Genomic DNA, 25,181 nt, shown 5'->3' on the forward strand with positions numbered 1-25,181 from the left:
TGGCATTCAAATGTTATGCTCATATATTATCTGAAATTTTTACATTTCAGATAATATATGAGCATAGCATTTGAATTTCTGGATCTGATTCTCTAATGTTATGGAAGGACCTTGAGTTCTTTCTTATGAATATAGTTTGAAGAACCAATGGATGTATCACTTGAGAAGATTAAGGAAGATATAATAGCTATTTTTATCTTTCAGAAATTGAAGTATTATCATATGAATAAGGAATATTTATTCTTTTTTTTAGCCCCAGAGGGTATCACAAAGGGCCATAATGGGTGGTAGTTTTGTTCTTTGTTTGATTCTATGCCATTTAACATTTTAAAATCAATAACTTGCATACTCATCAAATGTGAAGATGGCACAAAGGTGGAAAGTGTAGCCAATATGCAGGATTCAGAGCCATGATCTGAAAAGATCTTAAGAGTTGAGTGCATTGGGAAAAAAAGTTCAGTAAGATAAAGTTTATAAGAATGTAAGGTTTTATAGAAGGGAACAAAAAAATCAATTTCATAAATACAAGATGAGGAAAGCATGGTTAAGCAGTATTGAAGAAGAGATTTTAAGTGAATTGCAAACTCTGTTTCAATATGCAGTATAATAAAGCACCCTACTATCTCCCCAAAGCTCAATCCCAAACAAATGGGATCTTGGGGAAAAATTAGAGAAGTGAAATTTCCAGGAATAGGGGCCTGGTCATCTCATTGTATTCTGCATTTGCCAGATTGCATCTTAAGTAGAGATGGCACAGTTTTGAGACAGTGATAAACTGAGGAATCTCTGGAGGAAGGAAACCATGATGCTAAGCCTCCTAAATGTGAGAATATATTGAAGGAATTGAGATGTTTTACCCCAAGAAGAAAATTCTGACTCAGGAGAGATGTGACAGCTAGTTTCATGTACTTGAAGGGCCTTCATGTGGAAGAGGATTCGGTTTGTTCTCTTTGGGCAGTGGATAGATGTAATGGAAGGGAGTTTTAAACAAAGTAGTTTGGACTTGATGTCAGAAAACCATTCTAAAAGTTATCCTATAAAGCTGACTAGTAGAATAAGTTGTCTTGAGAGGTGGTAGGTTCCCCATTCTTGGAAGTCTTCAAGAAGAGGCTGAATGACCTCTTGTTGGCTATTTTGTGGTGGGTATTCCTTTTGTGTATGGTTTGGACTGAATGGTTTTATATGTCCCTTCCAACTCTCAAATTGTGTGATTCTGTGAATTTTCCAAGAGAATAGCCTTGCTGCCAGGAAAAACTTAAACTAATGAGTTATCCAAAAGTGGAACAGTTTGCCTTGGGAGACAGTGAGTTACCCCTTGTTGAAAGTATTGAAGCAGAAGCTGGGGGACTATTTGCTGGATACATTGTAGTAAGGATTCTTATTGGATATGAGGTATACTGGATGATTGCTAAGGTTCCTTCTAACTATAAAATTCTCTGATTCTTTCAGGATATCAAACCAATATATCAGTTTTCTTGGACATTCTTTTGGTTACATCTGTTATTAATTAACATTGATGATGTATAATCTAAGTACAATATTCTAAAAGCTGAGACTGGGAATAGGTTCAGGAGGTGGGGGGTAGCATTTTGGCAGAGTCTCTTGTTCAGGGAACCATTTAATTCATGGAGATATAGCATTCAGAACAAATTCACCATCCTGATTGAGTTGGTAGATCAATTTAAGTTCATAAAAAATTTAGTGTTAGTTTGTCAGTGCAAGAAAAAGCCTATGATATCAGGCAAAAGAACAGGGCATTATCAGTCACATCTGTAGTACATGCATACAATTATAACTTTCTTGTTTAGTTGCAAGACAGAATTTGGTGAAATTACAACTGATTTGTTCCCAGAACAATATTTGATTTTGGATGGAATTTGCTCTTAACAAAGTAGGAGGAATCTGCCAACTAATCCAATCAGTTATCATTTGTTGAATATATCTTCCATGTGCTAGATACTGTACTAGGCAGTGGGGATATAAAGGTAAAAAATATTAATTTCTTTCCTCAAGAACTTATTTTTTAAAGCAACTGATACAGAATGCTTACATTTGTATGAAAAATGTCTGGGAATCTTGATATATTATAATCAATAGAAATGAATTGATTTATATGATTTGAGGTTTTATTAAAAGGGGCATATATGGATGATAATTATATTGTCCCATTTCCTGGTCAAGTTGTATCAAGAGCATTATAAACAGTAATGTCTGACAACCACATTTTCAAGAAGGACATTGATAAGCTAGAGAATCTGCAGAAGAGGATGTTCAGATTGGACATAGACTTTAATAACATGCCAAAAGAAAGTTGATTGAGTTAATTAAGGTTGTTAGTCTAGAGAAAAGACTTGGTGGTAGAAATGGTTGTGTTTGTTTTAGTGCTGCCTTCAATTTTTTGAAAGGTTGTAATGAGAAAAAAGAATCAGATTTGTCCTTAGAGTATAGAATTAGAAATAATAGGTAGAAATTTCAGATAAGCAGATTTAGTCTAAATATAAGTAAAAACTTTCTAACAATTAGGGCTATACAAAAGTGAGCTCTCTTGGGAAGTAATGGGAATAATCTAGCTGGACATCAAAAAATATATATACAACTACTTTTCAGTTATATTTTGATTGCAGTTCTTTTTCTTATGCAGATTAGACTATATATTGCCTGATATCTTTCTCTCTTTTGAGATTCTGTGAGAACTTCACTGCCTTTAATCAAGTTTATAAATTTCTGGGAATTTGGTTATGGGTAAAGGAAGATAATATTGCAAGGAGGGTGATGGAAAGAGATCTAATAGAAGGGAGAAGATGAGAAAAAGAAAATGGATGAGGGTGTCCTCCCTAAGGGAGAGAATTGAAATAAAACATGTCCAGATAGAGACTGCATTGATGAGACTTTAGCATGATTCAAAGACTTCATTGAGCAACATGAATAGATAACTCTTTCAATTCGAAAACACTTGTTCTATTTTGCAATATTCAGAAATATTTTTGTCCTTTTCCCAGAGACTATGATAAACAAATTAATACCACACAGAGCCAGGCATTCATAAACACAACCTCAGAATCCTGGTGTGATCATGCTAGATTCCTTCCATTAGTTCTTTTTCATTTGTGGTTAAATGCAACATATCTATGCCATTAGAAAGGAGAAGTCCCAGAACAATGTGAATTTCTGAAGAATTGTGGATATTCAGATTATGAGAAGTTGCTTTGGCTGGTTGTTGCTTAGTTCGTTCTACTGATTTTAATGTCTCATGGCTATATTTCCTATACATTGTTTTTCCCTGATCATAGAATGATAGAGTCTTATAGAGTTGTACCTAACCTCTATAAAATATCTCTTAAATTTTAAATACACTTCCTTTGTTCCTTTCTGACCATCATAGCAGAAGTATCTTGAAAGATATTAAATACTAAATGTATGAAGGAATAGTACAATATTAGAGAAAATAGCAAGTTAAAAAAATGTTTTTGACCATATTGTATTTTTTTCTAAAAAAAAATTTTTAGGAATTAATAAAAATGTATCAGGTTTGCCTTATTATGTGGTCTAATCAATCTCATCTTTTTATCATTGCATCTTTTAAAAAAGCATCATGTCTCTTGACAACATGTAAGTTTATGCCTTATAGATGTTTCATTGGAACCAAATGCAAATATTGCTGGTATTGGTTTTTTCTAGCTCATTTTTAAAATCTCTACTTTTGCATCAAACACATAGCCCAACGAAATTTAATCCAGATTAAATAGATAAATGTATAAAAAAATTAGATAATGCTAATGTGTGGTGTTTTTTAGGCACTATGCCTCCCACAAACCTTGTATATGTTTTGTGGCCCCCATTTCTAGTTAAGTTTGGTACCACTGTACTGGAAAATTCTGTGTAGTTAATTCTGCAATCAAGATGATTGCAGGATATAAAGCTATCTAGTCTACCTTGCTTTGATGTTATATTTGTTGTCTGTCAAAAAGTAGAGAGATAATGAAAATCATCTCTAGTTATTAATTAGATTTTATGTAGCTCTCTGTCCATTGTCAAATTCTAATAACCTCTGTAGTTTCTACTCTGTAGTTTCATATTCCATTCCACTAAACTTTCAAAGAAATAAGACAACTTTTTCCTTAGGACTTGGTTTCACATCACTTTGGTATTACCCAATCTGATCAGATTCTTAGTTGTGCTCCTACATATTTTATCCTCTCAGAAATATTTTTCTTTTTTATGTCTCTCAAGTAATTTCTGTATTTGGCTTAAATATCATTGATGCTTATTTTGAGCCATTAAAATACTGACATAGAAGTCATTCCTCTTATTGGAGTTTTGCTATGTGTACTACTTAATTTTCTAAAGTTCTTTATTCCCTTTGATTATATTAGAGAACTTTTTGCCCAGTACATGCAAAAGGTACGAGTAAGATTGTTCTGAGTCCTTTCCTCTGAGGAAATAGTAATTGCTAATTGAAGATAGTTTTGTCTATAAATATCATCTTTGGGATAAAATTAATTTATTTTTTGTCATTAATGATCTCAAAATCTTTTTATTGTGAAAACAGTGTTTTTCCTGGCCAAAGACCTACCTAAGCAATAACATCCTATCTTAGAATTTGTGCTATAATTATTAAGCATTCTTCTATACTTCCTTTTTTAAACAGCTAGGTAACTGTTGGATTCATGATTTTGATTGCTAACCATATCCCACAAAAGTGGTCCATAAATGCTTTTTGTGGTAATCATTCATTCTGTAATTTGGATGAATATGTGTGTGTTTCAGGTTATCATACACCTCTGTGTCAACCTCAGTAATCCTTTTGGGTGATAGAAACATAGCCCTTAAATTAAAAATGAGATATATGTTAATATATCATTGAATGTATTTCTGTGATACAAACCAAGAACATTGATTTCTTGCCAAAACAGTCATTGAAAGTCTTTCAGTAGTCATGAAAATTGCTTTCTCTATTTTGAGTCTGACTATTCTCACTTAAATGAGTTCTGAACTATACTTGGCTCAGGTTTAAATCAATGTCAGGAAACAAGTCCTGTTCTAGGAGATTAAATGCAGACGATTTCTCCTTGAGCATTGGTGATGGACAGCAGCATTTTTTTTTTAAAGCAAAATGAGAACCTAGGAAAGTTAATAGGATGTGTATGAGAAATAACAATCATGTTCAAAAGAAGTAAGTTTAGTTCATTTAGATCATAGAGAGAAATGAGCATAGAAGTTAATAATATTACTGAGAAAATAATTTATAATGTTTTGCATATGTTGAATTCTGAAGAATTTTAAAATATGTTGATATATATATAGGTTCCCTTTTGGAAGGTCAAATTTTATTTATAAAATTGATAGTTTTTTTCATGCAGAAAATTTGAGAAAGTGATAATGAAGGATGTAGAAGACATGTTACTTAACAGATTGATTATCTTATAGTTCTTTATGTTCTGTATGCTATTTTATGTTTTTACTATAAAAGAAATTTGTAGGAAATTTGAGTTTTTGAACTCAAGTTCCATTTAGCAGTTTTATTTTGGGTATCCAAATGACGAATACCATTATCTACTTTCCTTTGGGCCATTAGGTATAAATTAATGACTAGTAATGCAATCTTTACTTGCTGAGAAATCATATGCCTATTATGCTATAGGATGCCAGTGAAAAATTCAGATTACAATATCATTTGATTTTATTCCTCCTGTAGCCACAGGACAAAGACATGATCCTTACTTAGCTTACAAATATTTCCAAAGATAATGAGAGTGTAGCAAAAGAGGTAGGCACTAAATTAGTGATTTCCTGGAATGGGGAGATTCTCTTTACCAATATAGGTTGGCACCTTCTCTGCATCTTAGTCTGATAGCTGCTTAGAGTACTGAGATGTTCTGCCTGGCCCATGATTATACAACCAATGTGTGCCATAGGGAAAAATTGCATACAGATCTTCCTGCTCAGTAGTCAATTCTGTATCCATCATGCTTCAATTGCCTCTTATTTTGACAACATAGTTTTCAGAATAAATAACCTTCATATTCTCTTGCCCAACAAAATAATAGGCTCCTTTCAGAAGATAAAAAAGAGAATTAAGAGAAAAATGAGAATGAGATATAATCTCCCTTATAGAATAAAGTCTTTTGTCTTTGTTGATTATTTCTCTAATTTTTCTTTAGTTTCTTAGAGTGATGGATAGATATAGAAGTGTGAAATGACTTTATACATATGTGGTATTCAGTTCCCATTTAGACATGAGAGGCACATATAAGATGTCTTACCATTATAAAAGTGATATAGTTGGAGAAAAATAGTTGACTTTGCAGAGAAAAGGAAGAATCTAAATGCCTATACATTAAATGACATAGTGATTGATGTGTAGGTGAAAATCTTTATTAAAAATGTTCTTTTATTTATTTTCTTTCAAGTTACATGTAAGATTTTTAACATTTTAAATTTTTTGACTTCCAAATCTTTCCTTCCCTTCTCCCCCTCTCTCTACTTTGAGAAGGTGAAAAAATTGATATAGGTTATACCTATGCAATCATGCAAAACAGATTTCTACATAAGTTATATGAAAGAAAACACAGATCCAAAAGACCTCATAGAAATTAATGCTCTCAATTGTCCTATTAAAAAATACTCTAAATCATTTCTAATTAGAAAAATGTAAATTAAAACAACTCTGATGTACCACCTCCCACTTATCAGATTGGCTAATATGACAGAAAAGGAAATGACAGATTTTGGAGGGAATGAGGGAAAACTGGGATACTAAAACATTATTATTGGAATTGTGAAATGATCCAACCATTTTGGAGAAAAATTTGAACTATGCCCAAAGGGCTATAAAAGTATACATACCCTTAGATCCAGCAATAAAATTGCTAGATCTGTTTCCCAAAGATATTTCTTTTTAAAGGAAAAGTTTCCATATGTAAGAACTGTACATAGTAATAGCAATATTGTACAATGATCAAATGTGACAGACTTACCAATTATCAGGAATAAAATGTTCTGAGACAGTTCCAAAGGACTTCTGATGAAAGATGCTATCCATCTTCAAAGAACTGATGGAGTTGTTATACCTTCTTTTTTCATTTGGCCAATTCTATTTTTTAAGGAATTCTGTTATTCAGTGAGTTTTTGTATATCTTTTCTTATGTGGGCAATTCTGTTTTTAAGGAGTTCTTTTCAATAGATATTGGTACTTCTTTTACTATTTGGCCTATTTTTTTTTTAAGGTACTGTTTTCTGCAGTATTTTTTGTGCTACCTTTACCAAACTGTTGAATTTTTCTCATTGTTTTCTTATATCATTGTCATTTCTTTTTCCAATTTTTCTTCTTTACTTATTTTATTTTTCTTCTTTTTTGAACTCTTCCAGGAATCCTATTTTGGACTTAAGACCAGATCACTTCCTTTTTTGATGTATCCATTTTGACTTTGTTGTCTTTTTCTCTGTGTTCCCTTCTTCTCTGTTACCACAGTAACTCTTTATGGTCAGGTTCTTTTTTGTTGTTGTTGTTGCTTGCTCATTTTTCCAGTCTATTTCTTGACGTAACTTTATTAAAGTTGGGTTCTGCTTTTGGGATATAGTGTGCATGGTCCCAAGTTTCAGGTTACTTTGTGTTGCTATTTTCAGTGCTAATTCAGGAGATCTGTGAGTTTTCAATTCTTCTAAGGTGGTGTCATCTAAGGAGAGGTGTAATTGCTCTTCTCCTGACCTGTGCTCTGATCCATGAATCACCTCAAGTGTTATTTTTTGCCCTGGAACTATGACCAGGTCCTGGTCCCTCTGAGACTACTTGCTGTAGTACATATGGGCAATACAACAGAAGTTCTGCATCCAGTGACAGGAAAGCATTTTCTGTAATCTCCTTACCAATTATCTGACCCATATATTGTCTGTGAGCTGAGTGCTCTGAAAGCTTGCATTGTCAATTCAGTTGTCATCAAGTCCTGGTGTTGGCTTGCCAAGTTGTGACCTATGCTGGACCTCTGACTCCACTGAGACCTTTCTTGATAAACTTCCAAATTGTCTTGGGATGGAATTGTTTTACTCCATGTTTTGTTAGTTCCATATAACCAGAATTCTTTTTGAAGCATTACTTACTTTTTAAATTGTTTAGAGGAGAATTTGGGAGAGCTCAAATGAATCCTTTTTTATTTCACCATTTTGGTTCCACTTCTAAGAATGGTCTCAAGCAACTGTTGAAAATATATTCCTAAATTTATTTTAACTGAATTGTCCTTTCTAGACAGGCAATTCTACTAATTGCTCTCTAAATTAAAGTTAAATATACCCATATGTCTATTTTTGCATATTCTCTTCCTCTCCTTCCCTCTCCCCATTGTAAAGCAACTCACATTTATGTGTAATTTAGTTTTACCAAGTACTTCTCTCCATCTTCACAACAACCTTGGTAAAAAGTATTTCAAGTATTACTTTATACTAAAAGTATACTTTTCCAGAGTTCCTCCATATTTGAAGTCTCTTCTATAATAAATTCCAATCTAGATTATTTCTTTCCTCCTCTATGAATGCCTTACCTAACTACTCATCACATACTGATCTCTGTTGTTTCTAAATGATATGCAGTGACTTAAAGTTATTTACTAGCTTTCATTTGCCTATATATTTTTCTCCGAAAGTATTATAGTTCTTTAAATTCATGTAGGATACCTCGTACAATTTCATGTCCCTTAAAAGTCCTAGAAAGGGAACTGAGTGAATCCTTGCCAATTGACTGGTTAGTCTATAGTAAATGACTTCAGGATACTTCCTGGTCTTCCTGATTCTTCAGTAGCTAGGACAACAAACAGTAGGTCCTAAATAAATGCTTATTGAATCTAGTATTTATCATATATACATAGTATGGTTACACTTTTGATACAACTCAAAATCACATTTATTTTTAGTATAATCTTTGTGTGTGTGTGTGTGTGGGGGGGGGACATCAGAATACAAGGCAATGCATTGCCAATGAATTAGCAACATTAACTTGCAATACTGAATAATCTGTGAAAGATATTATCAAAAAAGTCAATGTGCCAGGTTAGCATGTTAAAGTTCTCCCTAATTCTGTTCCCATTAGGCAGCACAAAATATTCCTCTATTATCAAGGAAACACAGTAAGAATAAAATAATTGTGAGCAACACAAATTCTGTTATTTTAAAAGAAAAAGGAAGTGAAGGAAGGGAAAAAGCTCTTGCCAAATGAGCCAGAAAAAAAAATACTTGATTGTGACTTTCCCCCCATTATTTTCTCAAGTTCAGTTGAACAATTCAGATTAAGAGAACAATAACTAAAATGTTGGGTGTGTGTGTAGAGGGGGAAAAAAGGCTTTGTGAATAATCCATTTAATAAATACCTAGGAAAATGAATCTGAAGGTATTATAGAAAAGAACATACCTCTTAAACTCCATTTTAGTCATTTTTCTTCAGTTAACAATTCATTTAATTTTGAAGATATACCATTTCTTATATTTAAATAATTATTTTTTTTGTTATTCTTATTGCAGTGTTTTATCTTTCCAAATATACGCAAAGATGATTGTCAACATTCACTTTTGCACAACCTTGTGTTTCAATATTTTTTTCCCTTTCCCTAAGACTACAAGTAATCCAATAGAGGTTAAATTCACACAATTCTTCCAAACATATTTCCAAGAAAAATCATATCAAAAGGGAAAAAAAAATAAGAAAGAAAAAACCCAAACAAACAAATAAGCAAAGGTGAAAATACTATATATTGGTCCACAATTAGTCTCCTTAATTTTCTCTCTTGATATGAATGGCACTTTCCATTGCAAGTCTATTCCAATAGACTTGAATCACCTCATTGTTGAAAAGAGCCAACTCCATCACAATTGATTAATGATTATCTTCTTGTTACTCTGTACAGTGTTCTCTTGGTTCTGCTCACTTCACTTAGCATTAATTCATGTAAATCTTTCCAGACTTTTCTGAAATCAGTTTGCTCTTTAAATGATCATTTCAATAATAATAATAAAGTTAGCCTTTGTTCTACAAAAGAATCTGTCCATTTGTGGAGAATTGTGTCTTTTGTTCATCAGCAATGGTAACTGAATGTAAATAAAATGGGAAACTTGTTGAATATCTGTCATAACAATAGAGAAAAACTTTAAATAATACTCATTTATGTTTTCATCCCCTGCTTGTGTGCATTTTCACTGATTGTTTCCCTAAGCCTGAAATTCCTTTGAGCCTTCAGGCTTCCCTCAAATCTTAGTTAAAATCCTGCCTTGGGCAGGGAGTCTTTCCTGACAGCCCTGAATATTAGAATTTTCCCTCTTGATTACCTGTAATTTTTCCTAGAGGTGTCTTATTTATACATAGTTGTTTGTGTAATCTTTTCCATTAAATTGTAAGCTTCTCCAGGGCAGAGATTGGTTTTGCCTTTCATTGAATCCCCAATTTATCACTGCTTTAAAAATGCTTGCTGACTTGACTTAACAGCTTAAGCTGCATCTGTTTGCTGCTGAAATTCACAGGTTCCTCTGGTGATTAAAGTATATATACCCAGAAGGAAAAGGAGTCAAGTTCTAGGATCTCTGGGTGAAGTTAAGGAATTCTCAGGTTCAGCATACACTACCATGCTCAGACAATAACAGAAAACAAAATTGTGTTTGTAGTAGTGTCTGTGGTATAATTTTGACCAAATATGAAACCTTCACAACAAAGTTGAAGAAAAGGATAAATAAAATAGCCAAAGACTACATTAAAGTGAGCAGTATTGTCATTGGATGAATTAGAATGAAATTAAGCAGTGGGGAGAATAAGTAAAGATTTTGTCATATTCTCTGCTTTTCACTGACTATAATAAGGTTTATAATGCTTGATTCAATCCCTTATACTCTTGAATGTTTCTCAGAAATAACACATTACTTAGTTGCCAAAAGTATCTTATAGATATGCAATTGTTTTCAGTTGCTTTCCTGTTTTGTTGTCAGCTGTAGAGTCACAGATAATAATTATAGGAAAGGCTAAAAGATTCTGTTTGATGTGGGTGATGCAGACACTAGATAATGGGAGGCAACAAAAATTGGGGTTCAGTCATGTGAAAAATTCACAATGGCCATTCTCTTTGGCAAAAGATAGATTTATTTACGGAAGAAGTTACAGACAAAATTAAGGGATACAATAGACAATGGGAATGGTGATTATGAAATAGAATGGGAGAACATATGAAAGACAAATTCCTCAGTAGAACTCATAGTACCCAGAACCCAGTAGAAAGGGCGAGCACCTCCTGAGGCTGGGGAATGTTCTTAAATGGCAGTATAAATTCTGAAAGGGATTTAGTGATGAGGGGAGAATTGAGGGTAAGAGATCCCCTCTGGTCCATGTCCCATGTTCCTTGCGAAAGAAATCGAAAACCTGAAGTCTGTGTGGCAAAAGGGGCTATTTTTACACTTACAGCTTTCTTAGTGGGCAAGGTCCTGTTTGGATTAGCAAAAGTGCATTTACACTGAGAAGAAAATATCTTCATCCGTGGACTAATTCCAGAAGGGCAAATAGCTCCTGGTTAGGAATTAGCAAAGGTGGGTTAAGAAAACAGTATGTTAAGAAGACAGCCTTCTTAGTGGGCAAAACTCCTGATTAGGAATTTGGCAAAGATTCCAGGTTCAGAGTTGCCTTTTATTAAACTTCTGAAGTTTGAGGTTTTTTGATCTTTGGATGAATCTGAGACTGATTTTCAATTCAATTCAATTCAAAATTGAAAGAGATTACTTAACTGGGAGTTTGAGCCACTCAATGTTGATTATGCCCCAGGCCTAGATTTCCAATTGACTAAAATTACTTATCTTGGGAGGGGTGTTGTCTGGGAATGGTGTGCCCCTCCCAAAGAAGAGCTTGAGACCCCAATCACTCTACCCCCACAGATTAAAGGGGACACAATTTACATAATTTTCCTCAGGAACAGTCTTCTCCCCCAAAGGGGCATATCAGACCCCCCAAAGGTTAAAGGGGACACAATTTATATCATTAGCACCCAAAAAAAGTTAGCTATAAGGAGAAGGGTAGTTGAAAAGCATAATGGAGTTATGAGATATATTGTGTGGGTGGATATAGGGAGGGATAAAGGAGAAAGACACTATGAGGCAGAGTGTAGTAGCAGACTGACCCAAAATGGGGCAGCAGCCATGGGATGACCCATAAATGGATTTTACAGGGAAAAATTTAAACTTGGGGCCATAACTGGGATTTCTGACAGGATATGGCATGGTGAGACTGCTAAAGACCTCTACAGAAAGTGGGTCTCCAGGGTTTAACATAACTTGGATTTATGACTGGATGACCTCCCCAGAAGGTGGAACTGATATAAACTGTATTCCCCTGATCTTTGTGGGGTGGGGGTGGACCTGGGTTAGAAAAACCCTAAATCTCAATCCTTCCCAACCTTTGGGAACAATCCCACCCTCTCATTCATAGGGGAAAACTCCCATAATAACGTTCATCTACAATTCAGTTGGAGATCTTGTCCTGGGGCATAATTGGCATCCATTATTGATTAGTCCCTCAAATTCATCTGGAGATCACCCCTTACCCCTGGGCCATAGAAACCTAATATAATCAAAAGTTGTCTACCCAAACTTTTGCCAATTCCTATTTGGAACTAGCCCTCTGGGAAGTTATTTCTCAATGTAATAAACCCATTTTTTTGCCAAAATCCTCTCCTACTACACTGGCCTGGGGATGCCATCACTGTTAGGGTATCTCTCACCCCTCATTTCTTACACCTCAACAGGATTTTGGAACTACTGATCTTTATCCCAGGGATCAATTTTTTAGTTTCTCTTTTCCAACACATTATTTAGGACTTCATGAAGTTTCCCTCAATCTTCTCCATGAAGAGGAACAACTTAAGCATATAGAATGCCCTTGGAGAACCAAACTGCCATTATTTTCCTGTTTCCATTTAAGTTGCTTCAGTTTTGTTCTTAAATGTTCCTGAATTATACCACAATATGGGAAGCAGGTTGCCATTATTCTGGCCAATTTATGTGTCATGTGGCAACTGGCTGGAATATGATCTTTCCTGTTATATCATAATCTGCATAACATAACATTTGTTGTGTTTAGTTTTTTGGTTGTGTATGATTCTTTGTGAACTCATTTGAGGTTTTCTTAACAAAGATACTGAAATGGTTTGCTATTTCTTCCTCCAACTTATTTACAAATGAGGAAACTGAGGCACATGATTAAGGTCACACAGCTAGTAAGTATGTGAGGCAGATTTTGAACTCAGGAAGATGTTATTGCTTTAATCCAGGGTCAATGCTTTATGCACTGTACCACCTACCTGATATGCCATATCATATCACACCATACCATACCATACCATACCATGCCATAGCCTTATTTATTAGTCTTAAAAGAATATAGTGGCTCCATTTATCACATACTGAGTATATGGCTTTTATACCCCTTAATACTTTTGCTTCATAAGGAATGCACATTGTTCTATTTATTTCTGATCTTTCACAGCACTGTGTCCATCTTGCAGTGTTTAATATACTAACATATTAGAGGGAGTAGAGAGAAGCATCTTATAATTTCATTTCTGAAAGAAATTATATAGATCTTAAGATATGCATTACCTCTCTTTTCTAGTTTACTTCATTTATTTTTGGCGTCCCCCTTTGCATGTGTGTATGATATCATAGAGAAAACTTATTTGAAAGCATAAAGCACTTCATAAGAGCTCCCCTGTGACTCTTCTGTTAAATAAAACAGAAAGGTCTTTTTTATTTCTTACATCATGAATAGAGGACTATGGACCATATCACTGATTGGATTTTACTGCTATATAGGTTGCTTAAAATCTTTCTTTTTTTCCTTAGCAGTTATACTATATAGGTCATTCTTAATTTGAAAGACTTTAATACTTAAAAATTATGGTCTTTGATGAATCAAGTTGATATAAAAGGATTGTCATTGAAAATTTGTAGATAATGAAAAAGATTAAATGATTCTGGAAGCAAGGATTAAAATATTGTTTTATGTGGACTAAACTATACAACCAAAGTTTTAATTGGTTCTGTTATTCAGAATTAGCCTCTTTAGGTCCAACCTATTATTCAGCATGGTTTGGTTACTGAAGCCACATTTTAGCACACACTTAACCTATTGCTTTTCAGGTGAAGTAGTAGCATAAATATTAATAATTGTAAGAAAGGTAGCAGTAGCCATAAAAATTGTGGTTGTGGATAATGTGTGAGAAGTAATGGTTGGATAGGATAGGCCTAGCTGAAAAGTAGCAGAGAGAAAGAGCAGTCGAATATTATCTTCTATCTTAAATCATAGCATATTTTAATTTCCAAAGAACTTTTACATTCATTGTTTCCCTTGGTGTATAATGTCATCTCATTTCTGAAGATGAAAAAGCTAAGACAGGCTAAAGGGTACTTCTTTGTTCATAGTTCTGGAGTGGCTAAACTCAGATGTCAGGTACCTGAATCTATCTTGAGAGAGAGAGAAAGAGAGAGAAAGTGTGTGTGTGTGTGTGTGTGTGTGTAGCATTGTACCAAATTTACTCAGCCTCATGATTCCCCCTTTTTTTGTGAAAAATTGAGAGTTGACTTTAAATTGATTAATATTTGGTTTTAATAAATTACTGATTGTTTTTCATGCTTTTCTAAAACATTTTATGAATCAGTAATTTGATGTAAAGATGTAAAGACATATAATTAAAATGCATTTGGATGATGTCTACAGATTCTTATTAATGTGCTTTACATTCTTTTTTCCTTAGAAATTGGGCCAGTAACAATCACCACAGATCCCAAGAAATTTCAGTATGAACTCAGAGAACTCTACGTTCAGGTGAGTTGTTGACTTTCTCCTCTTATTGTTCTTTCTCTTTTGTAACAAAACATTGTGACCTTTTGTTTCCATGTTTCTTGAATCATGACTTTTTGTTGTTTTTTAAAAATATATATTATTGCTTTTTTCTATTAAAAGTTTCCTTCATTGTCCATTTGTAATAAAAGTAACAATTATTAATTCAGGTATTAAAAGAGCTGAGTAGGGTTAGCCAAATAACCTTCCAGTGCTATTTCAAGAATATATAAATAGATACTTTTGCTAAATGTCAACAGTTCTTCAACAAGCATTTTTAAGAACCTAACACTACTCTGTACTAGGAGCTACATATACAAATCAATGCAGAAAGATTAAAATGGCAAGTATCTTCAAAGAACATATATTTTAATCAGAAAAAACAACACATAAGTAGAAGATGAATAAATTGGGGAAACATGGGAAGAGAAGAAGATATTTGGTACAAATGGCATGGTAGAGAAAGTCCAAAGAGTTAAGAGTCCATCTGATAGAGGAATGAAAATATAACTGACTTTGTCCTACTCCTTAAAATGGAGGTGCTAAATTATCACACTTAAGCTTTACAATAATACAATAGAGTGAATACAATTATTATGTTCTCCATTTTATAGATGAGAAAATTGAGTATCCAGGAAATTAAGTGTCTTGCTCATGGTTACACAGCCAGCAAAGGTCAGAAGCAGGCTTTGAACCTGTCATTCTGATTCCATATTCAACATTACCAAATATTTCCTATATATGTTGGGGATGTGTTAAAACCACTTCAATCAACTTCTTTATCTCTACAGTGACTGTAAATTGGTTGGCTGCAACTTTCTTATGTCTTAAAGAAATGTAATATTGGTATATCTTATTTAATAAGAAATTAGGTCCTCTCTTTGGCCAAAGATCTCATATTTAAGGTACTAGTAGTTGAATACTTGACACACTTGATCAATTGCACTTCACTAGTGAAAGGGGTTCACAGTGAACCAAGAGCTTTTAATATTTTTATATGTTTCATGAGTTGACTTGGCTAAATAATGCTTATCTAGTGGTTAACCTACTAATTATGATACTTTCCAAACACAGATAGAATTAATTCTGGATAACAGGCAGACACCTGTTATTTGTATTATCCTGTAACAGCCTTTGAAAATCTGAGCTTAATTTAAATATGTTAAGATGCCATTGTAAATCTATTTGTGGAAGCAATATTGTCTCTGAAAAGAAACACAAATGCTTTGGGATTGATTTTCTATAATAAAACACATTTAAATGATAAGTCAAGCAGTTGGTGAGTATTTCTTACATACTTATTCTATATCAGGCACTAAGCTAAGTGCTAGAAATACAAAGAAAGGAAGAGAAGTCCCTGCATTTCAAGGGATGAAGCAAAAATGTAAATATATATATATATATATATATATATATATATATATATATATATATATATATATATATACGATATATACAGAGTAGATGGAGTTGATTGAAAGGGGGAGATATTAGCATCTGAAAGGACCAAGAAAAGCTCCTTCTAGAAGGTAAGATTTGAGCTGAACCTTAAAAGAAGTTGGGAAGTGGAGATTCATAAATGAGGAGCCAGGGCATTTCAGACATAGGGAATAGTCATCACAAATCACAGAGACAGAAGATAGAATATCATTTTCAAAGAACTGAAATTAGGGTCGTGTAAATGGTTCCCAAAATATGTGAAGGGAAATAAGATGAAATAAGGGTGGAAAAGTAAAGAAAAAGGCTTTACATGTCAGAGGTTTTTATATTTATCTTGATGATGATTGAGGACCACTGATACTCACTGAGTAAGGGGTAAGGTAGTATGGTCAGATCTACACTTGTGGAAGGTTATCTTGATAGTTGCATAGAGTATATATTGGAATGGAGAAGGGGGGATACAGTGGAGTCAGGGGGATCAGTTAGAAGACAATTGCAATTGTCTAGGTCAAAGCTTCTTAATCAGTGACTCTCAATCCCATGTGGGTTCGCATAACTAAATGTGGTGGTTCCAAAATTATGACTTATTATCAATAAATGTTTGATTTGTATGCCTGTTTTTTATACTTACATAGCTTAGGGTTGCATACAAATTTCTCAGATGAAAAGGAATCCTGAGTGGAAAATGTTTAAGTCCTGTTCTAGGTGAAAGTGATTGTGACTGGGTGAATGAAGGGAAGAGATTTGTATGAGAGATGTTGTAAAGGTATAAATGACAAAATTCAACAAGAGATTAGATATGTGGAGTGAGAAAAACTGAGGAATTCAGGATGACCAGTGTTTTCAGACCTTGGTGAGTGAGAGAATGATGATGCTTTCAAAAGTAAGAGAAAATGTGAGGGGAAGCTAATAGATTTAGTATTAAGCATGTTGAGTTGAAAATATCTAATGGGCATACAATTTGAAGTGTCTAAGAGACAGTGGTGATGAGTAATTGTGACTTCACTATAAGAATAATAAAGGAGATAATTGAATCTTTTGGAGCTGATGAGATCATGTAGTGAAATTACATTTTTGTTCCTCTTTCATTCTCAAAGAAGATCTATTACATCAGAAGGGTGATGTCTTGACTTGAAGTGAATTGGATTTAAGCGAAGCAAGGCAGAGCAAAATCATCAGCCTCATTCCCTCCTTCATAATCATCCGAATTCAGTGTTAAGACCGTGTTAGGATGACTGGAGATGACCTCAGAGGCAGTGGGAGACCTTGATCTTTTTAAGGCTAAGGTCTTTCCCATATTTTACTTTGTTTAAGGCAATACCCATTCAGTGATTTAAGACTAGGTAAGAAAAGAGACAGAAATGGCTAAGATTGTATAAATCAAAAAGAAAAAAGGAGCTAGGACAGAACTCTAGAGAATATCCCCAGTTAGAGAGTATGACATAGATGGTGAACCAACAAAGGAAACTGAGAAGTGGTTGAACAGATAAAAGAACAGGAGAGAAGAAGTGATGTCATAAAAACAAAGGAGGAGCTATTCATAGGGAGATAGTCCTATTAGCCACCCAATTGTTTGAAAGGTGTAGAAAACATAGTCTTACTCTATTCTGTATTTGATTAAAAAAAAAAAGCATTTGACTCAATGGAATAAAATAGCCTTAAAAATTCCCCCAAAATATATTATATATATATATATATATATATATATATATATATATATATATATATATATATATTAAAATCATATCTGTTTTTTAAATAGATGCAGCCCCAAGATGCAAGCCTCAATATCCAGTGAGGCAAAAGGTAGGAAAGAGGAATTGTAAGAAGAGTACGGGAAGTCATAAACCTGGCATGGTGTCATCCTATTGAGTTATAGATGAACTTGAATTACCTGGACATTTGCCAAAAGTATGCAGGTTTTTGGAAGCAGAAGAGCTGATAAATTCATGAGGTGTTTTAAAAATAATTTCATTTTTCAAAAGGTACAGCAGGGGACTTCCTATTCTTTACCAGATTCTGACAAATAAGAAGGAACTGCTAGAAGAGTAACAAGATGGCCACTATTCTCTGGAGTTTTTTCACATAAGCACAAATAATACTGTCAGAATTAACTTTGTTAAACATTAGAAAGCTTTGGATAAAATACTGAAAAGCCTTTGCATCATTGTTGGCCATCAAAGACAAGGGGTTCAGAATAGAGAAGAAAATTTGTGAAGGTTAAGAAATTTTTGTTTGAGAATGAAATTTGGCTTAAAATAAAGGAAGGATAGGCTCTTGGCTAACAAAAGCATACATCTAACAAGAGTTGGTAATTGGTATTTACCTAGAGTTTTGAAAATCTAATTAAAGAAATTTTGATGTAAAATGGAAGAAGAGGGAGAAAATTGCCTATGTATGTTCCAATTTGAAATTATATAAAATAGCTAACCTGGAATCATTTATTCATATTACAAGCATTTATTAAGTACCAACTATGCCAAGTACTGTGACAGGTACCAGACTACAATGAGAAAGAAAATGATATTTGTCCTTCAAACAGCTTTCATCCCTTTGGGGCAAAAAAATGTAAATAAAAAGTAAATGCAAAATATTATTTTCTTTATTTTATTGGATCTTTGATTTCACTGGTACATGAATTTCCCAACAAGAATACTCACCCCTACTATGAAAATTTCCTGAAGTACTGAGAGATTAAATGATTTACCTCAAAATCATATAGCTGGTGTGTATCAGAGGCAATATTTGAACTCAAATTTTCTCAAATCTAGGGCCAGTATTATCTACACCATTGACAAAGTAAATACAATTTGCAGTACCCTTATTCAGGCAGCAGGGTAACTAGGTGCCACAGTGGATAGAGTGCCAGGCGGGAAGTCAGGATGACCTGAGTTCAAGTCCTTCCTGATCTATTTTTAAAAAACAATTATTTATCAAGCACTTAATAGGACTCAATAGTAGCTAAGTGTCATGGTAGATTAAGTGCCAGGCCTGAAGTTGTGAATTATATGTGTCTCAGTTTCTTCATCTGTAAAATGAGGTGAAGAAGGAAACAGCAAACCATTCCAGTATCTTTGCCAAAAAAAACCCAAATGGGGTCATGAAGAGTCAATCACAAGACTGAAACCACTGGATAGGAAAAAACTTCCTCAAAACTATTAGTATCTAGAATCCTGAGTCATATGGATCATACTTTTTGAATGAATGGCAAAATATTTTTCTTTTTTAATATTAGTGGACAATTTTATAAAACTCTGTTCCATGATACATACTTACAACAAAAGTAAGGAAGAAATTTTATCTTAATATTTTCCTATCATTTCTTTCACTTCTTTCTAAAGTCATTGCAAAAGAACATTCATTCATGCAAGAAACACTTATTAAACTTCTAATGTGTGCCAAAACTACTGATCCTGGCTTACAGGTCATAGTCACTTGTTGAATAGCCCTTCTTAGAGAAATTCCTAAGAAAAATCACTATTAGAAGGAGAAATAACTATATTTTATTTCCTCAAATTTGCAATACCAGGAACTACTTCCAGATTTAAAAATGTTGGTGTCCTTTCTCATTTCTTCATTAGGCATTTATAGCATCCCTCTCTCAAAATACAATTCAGTGTAATTCAACCCATTTTGGGATGTATTTAATGACATATTTCTCATGCACTTAAGATTTTTGAAATTTGCTTAGAGAATAATTTTATTGTAAATCAAATGAACTATTCTCTAATGTGTATCACAAAAGTTAGCCAGAATTATGGCATTTGTTATTTATATGTTATATTAAATATAAATATAATAAATGATAACAAAAATAGATATCATGGATTTGTAATTATAGAATGAATTACAGTTTGCAGGGAAAATAAACATTGTTTTTTTGTTGAAAAGACCAGTAAATTAAAAAAAATGTAGCTTTTATTTCATTCTCTTCTACCCCCACTTATCTATAATACAGAAAAACCATCTTAAAAACAACTCAGTTTCTCTTGGGAAAAAGAAGAGAAAACAAATTATTTCAAATAGCATGCAAATAAGTTGGAGCTCTGGGAATGGAACCTTATAAATATGCAATAAAAAGCTTTAACTCAAAGCAAATTCTTTAAGAAATAAAGTTGAGGCTGTGTCTACTTCTACAGCAATTTAAGTAATACACTTTCAACCTTTCATCCTTTGCAATTAACAAGAATCAAATATTTTAAAAGTCCACAAGTGAAGAAAATTTCTAAGAAGCTATCTTGATAGCTATGAGATTTACAATTTTTATGTTTTAATGTATGGCAGATCCCAGAAAAAAAAATCTTACAAATACTTCTCCTTTGAAAAGTCACTTAAGGAAACCAACTTGGAAAAAAGAAACCGACCATCAAGAATTAAATCCAAAAAATGAAGAGAATCATTACATAGCAACTGGATAGATTTATGGTGAAGATGGGGATGCTGTCCAATTATTTTCATTCCTTAATGAGAACAGAAAAATAATAAATAGGCTTAGGCTCTGGCAGACTAAAGATTAGGAGGGAAATGAATGTTAAACTGTAATTATAAAAACAGTTGGATGACAGAGTAAGCTGCCAAGGGAGGCTAGGAGAATGCTATAAACAGATGCAAGAGTGTACTGGACATCTACCTACCTCTCTGCTGTGAAAATGAGGACAGTCTAATGAAGTTGAAGTTTTAATTTATTTATGTTTGTAGCAAAATAAGTTGCCATGGTAAAACCTTTGGTCTCTGTTTATGAACTTTGGTTTGCAGAGAGAATCCCTTCTTATGGTTTAATTCTTAAATGTTGCCCCCAAACTGATTTGTAACCTTAAAGAAAATTGCTAAGAGGTAGGAAAGTAAGAATATTTACTAAAGCAAGAGAAAAGAAAGGAAATAAAAGCCAGGATATTGTAGTATTTCCCCCAATAGATTGTATATGCTCCTTGAGTAATGAATTTTTGTTTTTGTTTTTACTTCCTTTTTGTAGCCCCAGGACTTTGCACATCTGCTGGTACATAGGGACAGATAGGTAAATCCTTAATAAATATTCACTGATTGATGGATAGTAGTGTTGTTTCTCACATTAGGTCTTGCTGTGCTTATTAATAGTGGTAGAGGGAACAGATTGAAATCCTGAGATCAGGAAGTCCTGAATTCAAATGTGGCCTCCAATACTTACTTACTGTGTAACTTTGAGCAAGTCACTTAACTGTTTACTTAAGCTCTCCTATTTGTAAAATGAGCTGGAGAAGGAATATATCTTTACCACTCCAGTATCTTTGCCAAGAAAACCTCAAATGGAGTCATAAAAAGTTGGACCCAATAAAAATATAACTGAGGCTGAAAACTGCCTATTAATAAGCATTCTCCTTTCCTTTGTGAATGATGGTGATATATATATATATTTAGGGGAGAAAGGAAAGTGATAAGTATAGTGTTCATGTGGCAGGGAGATAGAAAATAGTTAGATACCTTCATTTATTTAGAGTTAATTTCTTAAAAACACAAATTTTGAGCTGGGAGAGATCTCAGAGATCCCTTGACCTAATTGCTTCCTTGTCTCTATGAGAAAACTTGATACCTAGGGAGTGAAAATGACTAAGTCATGATCACAGTCATCAAGGGTCAGAATGAGAATTTGAAAGCTCATATGTGACTCCCAGTCCAGACCTCTTTGCATTGTACCCAAGCTTTGTTTTGGGTTAGCAACTGAATCTGGAATTTTAAAACATTCAGCAACTTGTTCTACAAATTCAGTCCCTGAATATATGTGCCTTCTGCTATCCTCAGTCCAACAAGATGAGAGTCATACTGGAAGCATGAGAAACTATGTCAGAGTAATGTAATTAGTCATCTGCACCTTCAACTCTTTCCAAAATGGTTAACAACTGGTCGCTAGGACTACAGACTGTGAGTGTTGCTGTCGGACAATAGACTAATATTTTCCTTACCACTAGAGTGATAGCTACAAAAATGGCTTTTTCTTCATATCTTGGTGGAGTCTCCCCAAGGAGCTGTGCTTGGCCCTGTGCTATTTAACATTTGTCGCCATAGCATTCTTATCAAATTACTATACTTACATACTTTTCCTTTGAGGTTTTTAGGAGAAAGAGGAATCATGGGAAGAATTGGGTACTGCTCTGCCATCACCCTCAGCAAGTTCTATTAATCTTTTTAGAGGCCTTCTTCCCTCACCCTCTCACATTTACTAAATCTGAAATTGAACAATTAATGACAGAGTAAATTTAACCTAAATCTAATATTTTCCATTTCATCACTTGTGTCTTGAACATAGAATGAAATATTTAAATAAGGCTTTAAGTATATTTGTAAGGGAGCCATGAAGATTATTTTCAAGCTCAGGAAAGATGGATGGTTACTTTGATTTGTAATTTCTTTTCCTTTTAAGTTTCAGGTTTGGGCCTTAAACTCCTCAGCATCAGTAAAGAACATGTCTGTATATATTTAGTTCCCTGCTTGAGTTTCTTTATAGTGTTAGAGGAATAACTACAGCTTTTTACTCTCAGGATGAGAAGTAAGGAAGAGGCAAAGATGAGTAATAAGTATACTAAGAGATAAGTATGTGGGACTTCCAAGAGGAAGTGCTAATTTTTTAATCCCCTTCTGTTGCCCAGAAGCAAATAGCTTGTTCTCTGCTTTTCTAGTTTCACCCTTTACTTTGGAAATAAGATCTCCCACTAATAAAGATTGCTCTTCAAGGACAGAAAGGAGAAGAAATTTTTTTTATTTTTCAAAATGGGGCTCAATTTTGAAGGGGTATGTGTCAGAATAGGTGACTGAATCTGATATCATAGGTATTAGTGAGAGTAAATGTCACAATAGTCTACCAGCCTATTGGGGTGCAACACCACAAATTACAAATGGTCTTTAGCCAAATGAAGGATTATTCCTTACTAAATGATAAGTACTGAGTTTGATCCAGTAGAGTTTTAATTGACTAAAGCTTGTACCAGTTTCCCTAGAGATAACTGAATGGTATATAGAACTTGTAGAATAGAAGTTAGACCTAATTCCTATTAGAGCCACTCACCAGGGGATTTCTATTCTTTCTAAATCTGTTAAATTTTTTTAGTCTGAACAAACCCCATTCAATGTAAACTTTCAACTTTTTTTTAACTGTTTCTAAAAAAGCTTTATAATTCTACCCTGCAAATTAGTTTCAACCTGCACTGGGGCACATTTCACCTAGTTTTATGACTTAGAAACCTTAGAGGTAGCTTTGTCACCACTCAAGTTCCTTTGCGTAGAGAGTATAAAATGAAGAGTTTGGGATGGTAGTCATTCTATTTTGCTAGCCATGACTTTTTCATCATTCATAGTAATGAAGATTAGCACTGGCAAAGGAAGTGCTGTAAGTAATTTTAAAGCATTGGTTTATTCCTATTTTACTGTTCTTGCATATCAGACCTTGAAAAAAATCTCTTTAAGAAAATAGGCCCCTTTTTGTTCCTAACAGTGTTCTGCTTTTTCAAATTCTTATTTATGGTGCTAATACATAGAAAGGACCACAATCATGTTTGTAAAATGAGAAGAAAAGGATCTTGAATAATGCACATTTCAAAAAGTAATAATTTCTTGGCATGTTCTTCTATTTTCCTTAATTAGTATAAAAGATCACTTGCTGCACATTTCAGAAATATGTAGATTTTTCTAATTCCCAGTCTTAACTCAGTACCGAATCAGGATGCTATTTGTTTGTGAATTATCACAGTAATATTTATAAATCTTTCTGGGCCTTAAATCATATGTATTATTCTTTGAATCCCTAGTCAAGACATATATGATCTTATCTGCATAATTGCTTACAATGTTTAATAAAAATTACATGAAGTTATTTTTATTCTCTGTAGGTTGAAATCTAACTACTGAGTTTGTCATAGGGATAAAAGTTCAATTGGACTCTATCCATTTAGGAACCTCATCGGGGTAGGCATAGAGTCTTTCTTCAATTGTATGCCCTCTTACTAAAAATCATGAAACATCTGAGAGGGAGCCAATTTAGCATACTGAAAGGTGAAAAAGCCTTCCAGAATCCTTTTTTGAGTTTTAGCTGGCTTCCATTCCCAGGATCAGTCTCTATTTCCTCTCCCCTCTGTCCCAGTTCTATATTATAAGACCTTAAAAGACTGGACCCAAAGTCCAGTTTTCTAAACTGAACTTTAAAGATTGTGCTTTGAATTTTACCTTTAACTTTGCTGTATGATGTGGAACAATTCACTGAAAATCCCTCATGTTTTTCTATCATTAAAAGGGAAAAATAATTTTCTATTATCTATCCTATAGGATTAGTTGAGGGAGTAAATGAGATCTTCTGTGGAAAATGGTAACTGTGAAATGTTCACAATACATGTGAATTGTGGTTATTACTTCAGTCCATTATCTGATAAATAACTCTAAAAGATTCAGAGTGAAGTCACTACAAAGATAAAACATAATTCAGAGATCAGTTAAAGGAAAACAAGGCAGACAATTCTAATTAAAGACCTGAATTTCTTCTTTAAAGTCTATTTGCTTGTTTGTAGTCAATGCATACAGCTATGTACTAATTATCATCTATATATCCCTGAGCAGATAGTATTTTATTTCTGTGTGATCCTGGGCAAGTCATTTAACCCATTCCTAAAACTGGAGAAGAAAATGACAAACCACTTCAATATCTTTATTAATTAATTAACTGTAAAATAACAACAAAGAATGACTGAACAACTGAACAACTATATCCCTAGAAAAAGTGAGACTGGGTAAATATATTAGCTGAGGTATGGCAAAGAGGCAGTGTGCCCCAATAACTAGACCGAAAAATAAGTCAACTGAGCAAAGATAGAAATTAAGGACTGAAGATGTGATTTTGAACAAGTATAGAGGGCAAGGTAAATTTTGTCCT

At 33.6% G+C, this 25,181-nt stretch overlaps 1 protein-coding gene across 3 annotated transcripts in view; it reads left to right on the forward strand.

The window, feature by feature from the left end:
- Positions 1 to 25,181, forward strand: part of HMCN1 (hemicentin 1) — a 465,183-nt gene that overhangs the window by 96,774 nt on the left and 343,228 nt on the right. For all 3 annotated transcript variants that reach the window (XM_031937038.1, XM_031937039.1, XM_003767514.3), the window contains exon 2: positions 14,766 to 14,836. In XM_031937038.1, coding sequence (XP_031792898.1) covers positions 14,766 to 14,836 — 71 coding nt within the window. The remainder of the gene's footprint in view (positions 1 to 14,765; positions 14,837 to 25,181) is intronic.

This window comes from Sarcophilus harrisii, chromosome 4 (assembly GCF_902635505.1).
Source record: "Sarcophilus harrisii chromosome 4, mSarHar1.11, whole genome shotgun sequence".
Lineage (NCBI taxonomy): Eukaryota > Metazoa > Chordata > Mammalia > Dasyuromorphia > Dasyuridae > Sarcophilus > Sarcophilus harrisii.